Source organism: Pseudonaja textilis, chromosome 1, assembly GCF_049901715.1.
Source record: "Pseudonaja textilis isolate UNSWEBS1 chromosome 1, rPseTex1.2, whole genome shotgun sequence".
Lineage (NCBI taxonomy): Eukaryota > Metazoa > Chordata > Lepidosauria > Squamata > Elapidae > Pseudonaja > Pseudonaja textilis.
Window position 1 is genome coordinate 249,733,471 of NC_141990.1, and position 12,532 is coordinate 249,746,002.

At 37.3% G+C, this 12,532-nt stretch overlaps 1 protein-coding gene across 3 annotated transcripts in view; it reads right to left on the bottom strand.

The window, feature by feature from the left end:
• Positions 1 to 12,532, bottom strand: part of LUZP2 (leucine zipper protein 2) — a 418,915-nt gene that overhangs the window by 200,484 nt on the left and 205,899 nt on the right. For all 3 annotated transcript variants that reach the window (XM_087921245.1, XM_087921244.1, XM_026706368.2), the window contains exons 2-3: positions 2,779 to 2,896; positions 1,463 to 1,533 (exon numbers count right to left, since the gene is read on the bottom strand). In XM_087921245.1, the coding sequence (XP_087777371.1) occupies positions 1,463 to 1,533; positions 2,779 to 2,896 (189 nt within the window). The remainder of the gene's footprint in view (positions 1 to 1,462; positions 1,534 to 2,778; positions 2,897 to 12,532) is intronic.

A 12,532-nucleotide genomic window follows, 5' to 3' on the forward strand; every position in this document is an offset into this window, starting at 1 on the left:
CAGTCATAAAGTGAGAAGCCATGTGACCACACTGACTTATGGCAACAATTGTAGCAGTTCTAGTTGTGATGTTCAGGTAAATCCTGCAAGATTGTGATTGCCATTTGCAACCTCCTTCTGGCTTCCCCATTGATTTTGCTTGTTGGGAGTTGGCAGATAGGTCACCAAATGTAATCATGTGACCATGGGCTCTTGTGACCTATACTTGTGAGCCAATTGCCAAGGGATGAATCATGAACTTGTCTCTGTAACTACACTGCAACAGCAGCAACTACAAGGACTAGTTGCAAATCTTTATTCAGCATCACTAAAACTTCAAATGGTCACTGAATACGGCTACCTGTAGAGAGGGGTCCCTAAGTCCCAGGTTGCAGCCTGATACTGGGCTGCATCCCATTGAGAATTGGGCCATGCTTCAACAACAATTCCATGTTTTTGTTTGATTGTTTCATCTAGAGTATGCAGAATAGACAGCAGGTATTAAAAGGTGTGTTTTCTGTATATTTTGTGTATATAGTGTAAAAACATCTATAGCCAAAAATTTATAAAATACGCCCAAAAAGTATTCAGGGGCCAAAATCTTTGTTGTCCAGTGGGATTCTAAATATGTGACAAACAGTGGAAAAATCTAGAAACTGTGAAATATAATGAGCCTGGTCTTACTAACTCATTTATGTATTAATTGCTTTGATTCAATGTCCACATATGACTGTCATAATTAGAAGTTTAAAAAAACCCTATTTCATCTTGAAGATTATATGCTGAGCAGGTAAGCATGAGTTGCTTACCTTACCTATCTTGAGTTGAAAAGTATTTAGAAAGTATAAATATATAGTTGTGATATATCCATTCGGATTTCTTCATAAAAGAAATGAGCTCCTTATTGGGCTCCTCTAAACCACATATCTTATTATAAAATGTAGACATTTGCTTTTGATTTCCTGTACATTGTTTCATTTGGCATCTATCAGCTTTAAACATTTGAGAAGAACCACTGTAAGATTTTATGTGCCAGACAGTGTAAAATTTTCCATCACTGTGAAATTGCCATAAAATAAACCTGAAGATATGCACTCAAATAAAGTTTCTGATTAGCTTTAACAAATTGAGACTTCAGAATTGAAAGGTTTTTCTTATGATAGGTCTTTGCATGCAAAATGATTTTTTTTTTCAAATGGAATAGACTATATCATAGAAGTAACTTCCCATGTAGAAAATTGGTTCAAGAAAAAGATTCTGATCTTGTTCTTTTTTGTTTACTTTACTACTTGCAAAAAGTTTTTTCCCCTTTTAACTTTAAAACATGAAACCAGTGTTTCAGATCAGATTGTTGATTTTTATGACCCATTTTTTATACAAATGTTTTGTTTTACTGACTGGCTTAACAAGGTAAGAATTCACCACTGTTTTCTGTTTATATGAGAAAATATAATAGTTAAGGCAAATAAATGCTGAATCATACCTTTGTTTCTGTCCTAATTCCAAGAGTTTCTGAACATCGGTTTTTGCTGATGCTTCATCATTTTTCAAAGACTGATAACAAAAGGAAGAAACCAAGTGTTACCAAGGAGCTCCCTTAAAATTTTCACCATTAAAATTATTCATTGTGACTTTTTGTATTAAGGGCTATATGTGAAAAGTACATTTTATGACAGAAAAGAAAGTAAGGATGATATAACTTTGTTCTTCTATTGCCAAGTCTTAACAACATTTCAAACAAATTGGGTGGTTCATAAGGCAGAAATTTATTTAACATGAACATGAAATTCACTCAAATATCAGTATACACAATGTAATTGTAAACTACCCAGAGTAATTAACTGAGATGGGTAGTTCCAGAAATTGAATAAATAAATTAGGCAAAAGTTTAGTTGTTATCATCATGCTTGGGTGGGACTGATCATGTTTTCCCAGTCTAATATTATGATATACTTTTTTCCCTAGTCTAATATTATGTTGTACTTTTTACCCACAGTACCTGTTGGATTTAAGACAGAAAATAAGATTTTGGTTCTTCCACTCATATGCCTTTCTTTCCTCACAGAGCCAGATATTAAGAATGAAAAATAAAATATTAAAAGTGTTTTTATCTTCAGCTTCCTGTCTTCTCCATTTCTTTGACTTGCATTCTCACTGAACCACAAATGGAGGAAGGGTTCCATAAGTCTTCTCCAAATGAACTATTCCCTATTAGAAGTTTAATTGCTAGGAAGAACTGGGAATTGAGCATACCACATTTAGGAATTTAAAAAAAATGTTGCTGGTGATCAGAAAGGAACAAGAATTAGAAAAGAAAACAGAAGGATCAATGTCATTTTGTCTTCTAAATCTTGAAACCTTCCACTATTATTAGATCAATACTCACTTTAAAGGATTACATAATTCTACAGAAGGGTTAAAAAGGGGAGCTGATGTGAATGAATAGGCAAGCTCCCATTCAAAATTCTTTTCACCTCTGTCTCTTGTGGAGAGGGGTCTGAAGGGAGGTAAGTTAGTCATACTTGCTTGAATATAATCAGAAAAGATTTCATGCCATAAGTCCACCCAAGAAGACAGAATTACAGATCATATAGGCATTTCTACTGACACTTCAGAAGAACCCCTCAGTGAAGAGGAAAGGCAGAAAAAGTAATGGTACATTTGTCCACATCCACATGCGGACACATATATATGTCCACATTTTACCCTCATGCGAGTCAAATAAATAATATCCACAGAGCTAATATCAAATGCATTTTACAACTATGGTAGAGGAGGAGGAAAGGCATAAATTCTGACCTGAAGGTTTACTTTAATTCCTTCAAGCTCTTTGGATGTCTTTGACAGTTGGCGAAGTATGTTGCTTCTTTCTTTAAAGACTTCTTTAAGTTGTCTTTCCAGCTCTTCATAGCCCTGTCTAATACATTAAAAAACAGCAGTGAGATTGTCTCAAAATAACTGAAGCAGCACAAATACAACTGGAATTACACCTCAGTTTGATTACTTCAGTACTCGGTTCCTTTACTGACCAAAAAGAGGATTATTTGTTATTTTTTGTTTTTAGTCCATTATCTGAACATCAACAGCCAAATCCTCATGGATTTGGACAGCAGCTTTATTAGCTTTAGGCTTTTAAAATATGCCATTTTCATAAAAAATCTCCTTATTCTAGCCAGTTTCTGTGAGACAATATTTTAAATTTGAATAATGTTACCTTTTGGGGTGACTTTAATATTGAAAATAAAGAAATGAAGAAATATAAATACTGGGAAAAGTATTCAGTTCAGCTGTCTTGTATACACATCCCCTGAACCTATCCTCTTTCTCTACAAAAGAAATCAATAGCAAAGATACATTCAAAGCTAGGAAAATTAACACAATTCAGTTCTGAGTCTGGAGTCAATATCCACAGAAGAGAAAAATAGGGATGATGATGATGATGATGATGATGATGATTTAATAGTTTCAAGGGGAAAACCAGCACAAAGGGGGAATGAATTGTTAAAATATCCTTTGTGCTGAAAATTGAAAGCTATTTCCTCTGAATGTAATTGAATGATATTACTGAAATTATAAGCAAGAAATAAGTTTCAAACATGCAATCTTTTGTGGATTCCAAAGCATCAGTAATAAAATATGAAGTAACCAGATAGTAAAGGAAAACTTGCATGTTGATGTAATCTGGAAAGGCAATAAATTAGTACTTCTGTCATCAGAGCTGAAGCAGACAATAAATTCTGAACTAGTGACAAGAAAAAAGAACTTACTTCCAACCTAAAGTTACTTATTCATGAATTAATAGATTTAGGCAATGATGTCACTAGGTAATTTCAATCTTATCATACTCCCAGCTTTGAATGTATTTTGCTATTAAATGGATACAAAGTTTACTTCACTTGTAAAATCTAAGAAAAAATGTATCTTTCAATCCCTATTCTTGCATTATTCAATGGTTTTCCAAGTGATTTGTTATATGTATGTTATAACAAAACAGACAAGAAGTTCATCAATACTAATAAGAGATTTTCTCTGTAAATGCAGCTTAATATCTTAAACTTGTATAAAGCTCTATAGTAACTACATGAATATCTATGGAGATTCTCAGTCGTCCAGGTCATAGTTATCCCAAAGATACTTTTTCAAGAGGCAACTGGACTTTCTTGTTTTTCTTTCAACATATTTCACTTTTCATCCAAGAAGCTTCTTCAGCTCTGACTGGATGATGGGGAATGGAAGGATTTTATTCCTTGCCTCTTGAAAAAGCATCTGTGGGATAGCTATGGGAAAAAAACAATGTTCACTGCTAAACATATTTCTTTGGCAATGAGAACAACTATGTTAACAAGTAACATAATATTCATTTGTGAAAAAGAGTATGTAAAAGTACCATAATGGCCATCTGTGGCCATGTATATTCCTGGAAATACCCTTGTGCAGGAGGGAGAGGTGGAGCAAAATGTTGGCAGTAATATAAGATTTCTTGGACCTCAGACAATGAACATGTTGAACCAGGAAATGAAACCAGGTCTTTTTGCCCGGTGTCCTATCATCTGTCATTTTCTAGGTCTAGACTTTGGCTCAAAAGTCAGCCTTTATTGCACCATAGAAATGCCCAGAGTTTGTTTTGATTCTTTACTAAGTTTACCATTTAAAGGATTCTTGTTAGAATTTGAATGACCACAGAGTTCTGATATGGTAACCAAGGACTTGGTAATTCAAGTGGAAACTATATATTGGGGCAGTATAAATCAATTGTGGTTCAATTCCAGTTTGAATTTCAAAAGTCAGTTTGAATTTATGATTTGAAAATCAAGAGTAAATTGATCTGATCTGAATCACTACAAGATTAGGTTAAAGGTTAAAAAAGATTTATCCATATGCAACTGTTTCATTTTTTGCAGAATAGCAAGAATAATAAACTTTACGGAGAGCTTATTATCAAGGTCAATGCCAAGTCTCCACTGAGTATCTTCAAAAGGATTTTTTTTTTTTGCATTTTTTTTTAGTATAGTTATTTTGCAGAGATAGTAAAAATGTTCTTTTTTTTTGTTTGCCTTCCTGGGATTTGGGAAATAATGAAAAATAAAATTGATATGTTCTTGTAGAGTAATGTAGTTTGTTATTTCTGATCACTGCCCTTTCTGCCATGTAAAGCAGGATTGGTATAACTGATTGGGAAGTTTGGTCTCTTACGAGCAGGATGTCCTTATCACAGTTTTAGCAGGGTGTCAGACTTAACAAATCACATTGACTTCTGAAACAAGGAATTGGAAGAACAATGGTTGACTTGCTCTTGTGGGGCATTGTAGCTTTGCTTTCTCCGTTGATAGGGGTCCCATAGATGCCAGGAAACCTGCCATAGCTGATTGGTAAGTTTGGCCTCTCCTATAAAGGGATTTCCTTATCATTTAAAGGATTCAGTTGTGTCAGATTTTGGACATCAGTAATATTTTGTTTGTTAATTGGCCCAAAAAGCAGAATCAGTTTTGCAAAGGAATATACTACGTCATACTGTAGCTAAAGAGGCTATCAGAGAAGAATTGTAGCCTTGCCTTCCTCTATTTTTGCTATAAACATTTAAATCAGTGCTTGTGATTGTTAGCATAGAACTCAGTCACTCATTGTTAGAAGACTTAAATCTGTCCCAGTTATGAAGAATAGAGAAGGAGAGTTTGACCCAAGAGCTCATCTGGGCAACATTTAGAGTGCTGAGAGCTGAGTTAAACTGTTGTGGTTCGCTGGTATCTGGTGCAGATGGCAGCAGAATCAGACAGTGGGGAAGAACAGGGACCAATCAGGGAGTCTTTAGAGGACTCAAACAAAGGTTCTGCATCTGAAGCAGAGATGGGGCCAGGATCATCTGGTAGTGGGGTGCTGCCTCCAGAGCCTTTGGAGTCTGGCAGCAGCGAGACAGAGGACAAAGGGGGTGACTTGTTAGTAAGGCTGGGAAGTGATTGCCTCTCCCATAAGGTATAAAGGTCAGGCAAAGATGACAAAACCTTTGCAGGAAGCAAAGTAGTTCATTTGGTTCAGATTCATTCTTGAAGCTCTTTGTACTTCAGTTGGTTTTTTTTCTAGTTCATTTGATACTTCTGCTATTAGCATCACTTCACAGAAAACAAAGGTAGGTGCTTATCTCGAGGGAACTGTTTGAGATTAATTCTAGCTGGGAATGAAAACAATTTCCAGCGTTGCAATAAAATAAGTCTTGTTTTTAAAATAAGCATGTGTGTAGTTATGGTCTAGGAAGCCTTGGTCAGAACATAAACTGCATTATTAATTGTATTATATAATTGTGTTATATATAAATGTATGTCAACATGGAAGCAACAGTGTCTATGGTATATGTAACAAAATGGTCAAGATAGCAAAAAGGGCCATCTTGCCTGTTTTCTCTCTCACATTCATACATACCTATGTGCACGCTAGACACTGCTGCATCAAGTGTAGCATTCCATTAGCACAAGAGCTAATAAAGCTAAGGCTTATGTGGGCTACAGTAAGAAAATTGAGGGTCAAGAGAATGAATGAAATTCAAAGCAGTCTTAGCACTAATACCCTCCCCCCAATTCTAAACCTTTAGAGGCAAAGCATTTCATAAGATAATAAAATTGACCATATACTTATTGCACTTAGCAATAGCACTTAGCCATGGAACAACAGCTTATGACTTCTTTCTATTGGTCCACAATAGAAAGTGTCTTCACACTGTAAAACAGTATGGTATGCTGGATTAACAGGTACGGACAGGAAGACACTACAAAGAGTGATTAATTCAGTTTTCCTCTAACAGACATCACCAGATCTCGCTGTTTCTGCAGAGTAAGGAAGATATTTAGGGATGATTCTCACCCTGGCCAGTGTCTCTTTTCACTTTTACCATCAGGCAGAAGATACAGAAGAACCAGCTGTACAAATAGGTTTAAAAACAGCTTCTACCCATGGGTTGCCAGACTCCTAAACAAATATAGCAGGGGTCACCAACCTTTTGGACCTCTGGGACCACCAAACTCATAATTTTAAATCCCACGAACCACTAATATGAATTTTGACTCAAAATGGCGGCTCAAAATGGTGGCTTGCTAACGTTTTCCCAGGGTCTCTGCAGAAAGCAGCAGAGACCTTGGGAAAATGCCCCCAAAAGTCTGCAAGAAAATTCCCCACACCATTTTCCTACCAATCAATCATTCTCTATCTGGGATCACAGGATATTGTTTCCAGCTCCGTTCTTAGGGGGTGAGGAGAGAGAGAGAGAGAGAGAGAGAGAGAGAGAGAGAGAGACTTTTGACTTCATGCAAGGAAAGCAGAGAAGCAGCAGAAGTCTTTCTTTTTCTCCCCCAAACTCCACCAGAAATGAATTTTTGTGAGACTTGTCATGCCAGTGGAGCCTCTTGGAGCAGGATGCCTTTCAGGATCCCAAAGACTCATTTCTGGTGGAGTTTGGGGGAGAGACAGAAAGACTTTTGCTGTTTTCCTTGCATGCAGCCAAAAGCAGAAGAAGAAAGGAGCTGAAAGAACCAGCTTGGTGGCCAGGCAAGGTGCATGGAGCGGGTGGGGAAAATTCCCCCCTCCACCCTCCCCCCCTCCCCTCACTACCTCATGTTGTTCACAATGCAAGCGATGTAAGCCTTGTGTTCCTGCGGGCAATGTGGGTGGTGCAGCCTTGTTCCTGCACCACCTGGATTAATTGCTTTGGGGGGTTGTTTTGGAGGTAACATTTCTCTGTGGACCACCCAAATTTTTTTGTGGACCATCAGTTGTCCCCGGAGCACTGGTTGGCTTAAAATATAGCAATATAGCAACACAAACAGATCAATAAAAACAGTTAAAAATGGTTACAGGAACTGGGCATGGAGAGTGTAGTGAAGAGAAGGACCAGGGGAGACATGATAGCAGTCTTCCAAAATTTGAGGGGCTGCCACAGAGAGGAAAAGGTCAAGCTATTTTTTAAAATGCCTGTAGGCCAGTCAAGGAACAATAGATGGAAACTGAACAAGGAGAGATTTAAACTGGAAATAAGGAGAAACTTCCTGACAGTGAGAACAATCAACCAATGGAACAGCTTGCCCTTGGAAGTTGTGGGAGCGCCATCATTTGAGACTTTCAAGAAGAGATTGGACTGCCATTTGTCAGAAATGGTATAGGGTCTCCCGCTTGGGTGGGGGGGTTGGATTAGATAACCTTCCAACTCTGATTATCTGTTATCTGTTATGATGAATTTCACTGGTGGCAGTGTAGTGCGTAATATGTACATATCATGATATAAGAGCATACACCAGAGTAAAATACATGTGACACAGAACATCACACACACACACACACACACACACACACACACACACACACACATATCTATGTCTGCATCTATATCTATCTATCTATCTATCTATCTATCTATCTATCTATCTATCTATCTATGATATTCAGCTTTGTTCGTTATAGTTGTGCTTTTAAAGTTTCGGCAGAATCTCATCTGCCATCATCAGGCTTCTGTATAGTGTTCGTCTGAGAGTCAGACTTTCACAGCCATTTCAGTTTTAAATTTGGGGCTAGCCTACTGCTGTGCCAGAATGGTTTTTTCTTCATCCTGATTGGTTGGCAGTCTTGGTCTGTGTTTATTGGTCTTGGAGTTTGCTGTGTTCTGCTTGATTGGTGTTTCTAATATCTTCTGTCTGTTTTGTGGCTTTTTTTGTCTTGATTGGCTGGCAACATTGTGTTCCTGTATTGGAGGCTTTTAGTGCAGCTTGGCTCCGAGTAAATGGATGGCTATCATTTATTAGGAGGCTAGGTTTCATCTGGATGCCTGGTTGGAGTATGTTTGAGCTGGAGGTATCAGGGGGGATCTGTTTGTGCCCAGGTGTTTGCCTGGCTTGTGGTATGGAGATTTTTTTGTTTGTGAGTGCAGGCTTCCAAATAACTGACAGTCTGCTGGAATCATCTCTTCTATTCATGCTTTTCAATCTCTCTGGCTTCTCTGATAATTCTGTAGTTGGGGTTTTCTACAGTGGCTAGGGTTTTGGTGCCGTTGAAGTCGATGCTATGACCTGTGGCTTTCATGTGTTGGACTAGTGAGGAAGTGTGGTCCAGCTTTTTTACTGCATTTTAGTGTTCATCCAAGTGGGTACTTATTCTTCTATTGGTCTGTCCAATGTATGTGGCAGGGCATGATGCACAGGGGACTTCATATATGCCTTGGTTTTCCAGGTCAATATTATATTTGGTGTTTCTTAGGATGGCTGCTATTTTTATATTACTGCTATTAGTATCTTACTGATTTTATATATAGTACCTCTTATATAGGTACTATTCGATAGGTCTGTTCATCTTCTAGGTCTCCATTATGTCTCAGTGTGTTTTTGTGGATCAAGCCAGTGATTTTGCTTTTGTGGAAGCCATTAGCTGTCAGTACTTTAGTCAGGCTGCATAGGTCAGTCTTTATGTGTGTCTTGTCTGCCAGGCATTTGGTTCTGTTGATTAGTCTTTTGGCCACAGAGTTTATCTATGCTAGGTGGTGGTGGGATTGGGTGTTGAGATAGAGGTTGATGTGTGTTTTCACTAATCGCCAGAACCAAATGCCTAGCAGACAAGACACACATAAAGACCTGAAGACCTAAAACACTGTGGAGTGAGGCCATATTGTGTAGTAACCATGTTTTATACAATGTAGTAAATACAACAACTGGAGAATTGCCATTCACTCATTGGCATGGCAGAAAACCAAATTTAAGTTACCTACACACATTTGGAGCACCAGCATGGGTGCATATTCCCTCACAAGTAAGACTGAAAGGGCAACATAGAGCTAAGAAGTTATTTTTTGTGGTTTATGAGGCCAACCATAGATCATTTAGATTCTGGGATCAAGGCACAACTCATGTTTATTGTAGTGCTAATGCAAAATTTCTTAAGCACGTTGGGTGGGATAGACTGGAACAGGAATCCAGCAATGATATTATTATTGACACCCAAATAGTCCCTAAAGATAAAATAAGTAAACCACAAATAGCCATTAAAGAGGAAGATCAGGAGGAAGTAGGAGAACAGGCACAGGAGGAGGAAGAAGAACAGGAGCAGATGGCATAGGAAAGTCCACTAGTTAGCCCTGTATTACCAAGACGTTCAACCTGAGTAACACGACCACCTGATAGATATCAGGCTAGTGTTGTATGCCAAGTGAATACAGTTCCAAGTAACTATAGTGAACTAAAACTGTATCCAGCTAAGGATCAGGCTGCTTGGTAGAAAGCAATGGATAAGGAACTGGAATCATTAAAAAAGTTGGAGGTATACGAAATGTTAAGTTACCACCAGGTAAACATGCCATAGGGTGTAAGTGGATTTATAAACTGAAGACAGGTCTAGATGGGACTGTTACCCATAAAGTCAGGTTAGTAGCACAAGGGTTCAATCAGACAGCAAATGACTATGATGAGATGTTTGCGCCTAGTCTGAAGGCTACTACATTAAGGGCAGCATTAGTGTGGGCAGCTAAGAAGAAATATATTATAAATCATTTGGATGTAGAGACGGCATATTTACATGCACCGTTGCAACACACTATTTATTTAAAAAAACTCTTAGGTATTAAAAATGATAATACAACTGATTGCTGGAGATTGAAAAAGAGTCTTTATGGCTTGAAGCAATCATGATATGAGTGGAACCAATGTCTAGTTAAAGAATTAACTAAGATAGGTTTTGTAGCTGGCATGGCTGATCCATGTTTGTTTAAAAAAGAAAGTAATGGTGTAATGTCATTGTTGCTATTATTTACTGATGACATAGCATTAATCACCAAAACTGAACAAGAAGCTACTAAAATAATCTCACTGTTAGAAAAGAAATTTAAAATAAAACAATTAGGAGAAATCAAACAATATCTTGGTTTAAAGATAGATAGAACTAGAGGAGGATACAAAATCTCACAGGCAGATAAAATTAACTAATTACTAAAAAGTTGTAAGCCGGCTAAAACACCGATGAGCCAGGAGTTTAGCCATACTGATGTTCAAAGTCCTATTTTTGATAAGAACATTTATCAGTCCTTGATTGGTAGTTTATCTTATCTCAGTAATTGGGCAGAGGCACTGGCAAGCTGCTAAATGCGTGTTAAGATACCTGAAACAAACAATGCATTATGCATTGTATTTGGAGCCTAAAGATGAACTGAATTTAACTGCATATGCTGATGCAAGTTTTGCTACAGACATAAATATATGAAAATCTACATCGGGTACTGTAGTATTATTGGGAAAGGCATTGATTGGATGGAGATCTGTTAGACAGAAACATCTAAGTTTGTCAACAATGAAGGCTGAATTCTCATGTTTATCTTTATTATGCACAGATTTAGTTTTGTATGAGCAATTATTAATTGACATGGGAATTAATGTAACAGATCCTATTGTTGTTTATGAAGATAATCAATCAGAAATACAGATGGCTTCAAATATTGCTGTTAAGACAAGAACTAAACACACAGATTTAAGATATTTAAATGTGAGACTATGTGTGCAAAGTAAGATGATTAAGCAGGAATACTGTATGTCAGAAAACAATATAGCAGATCATTTTCCAAAGGCCCAAGGCTCTATAAAGCATAAGGCGTGCTGTGAAGATTATGGACTTAGAATGTAAGGCTGTATATATTGTCCTACCCAAAAGGGGAGAATGTTAGGAATGTAAGTCACCTAACAGCTATTTGGGTTGAAAATATATAAACCAGGATAAAATTTTAAAACTATATCTTTAAGAAAATGCAAAACTGTAATTGGGTGTGGTTTCTCAAGCGGCCATAAGATGGAGTTGTTTAGTTTTGGTCTTAGTCTCAGAAGAGAGTGTGAGTCTCTTTTTCCTTCTGTTGGAAAGTATTGCCGTTCCTCCATTTTTCCTAATTGACTGATATTCATGGATTTGATGTAAGTCTGTTATTGAACTGTTTATGCTACTGGACTTTGTTATTGGATTATCTCTGGACTGAAAACTGACTGATTTAACTGTGAATGACTATGGATTTCTGATCTTGAACTTTGCTTAAACCTTTATCAAAAGTGAAACCCTGCATTTACTGTACAGTGTATCTGTGTGCTGTGTGTGTATTATTCAACACTTCTTTCAATACATCTCCCTATATGTGCTCATTCTCCTAACGGGGAATTACCTCAACAGTATCATCTGCAAATTTGGTAAGTTCCCCTTCTATTTCCTCATCTAAGTCATTAATGAAGATATTGAAGAGTACTGGGCCTAAGACAGAAACTTGTGGCAGCCCACTGCTTACTTCCCTCCATGTAGATTTAGACCCATTAAGGACTACTCATTGAGTATGGTTTGCCAGCCAGTTGGGAGTCCATCTAGTGGTGGTGCTATCTATTCCACTTTTTCTAGCTTACTAAGAAGTAGGTTGTGGTCTACTTTGTTGAATGCCTTGCTGAAATCTAAATATATTTTGTCCACAGTATTTTGCTGGTCTACTAATTTAGTCACTGTGTTGAAGAATGAAATAAGATTGGTTTGACATGATCTGTTCTTAACAAACCCATGCTGACTGCTC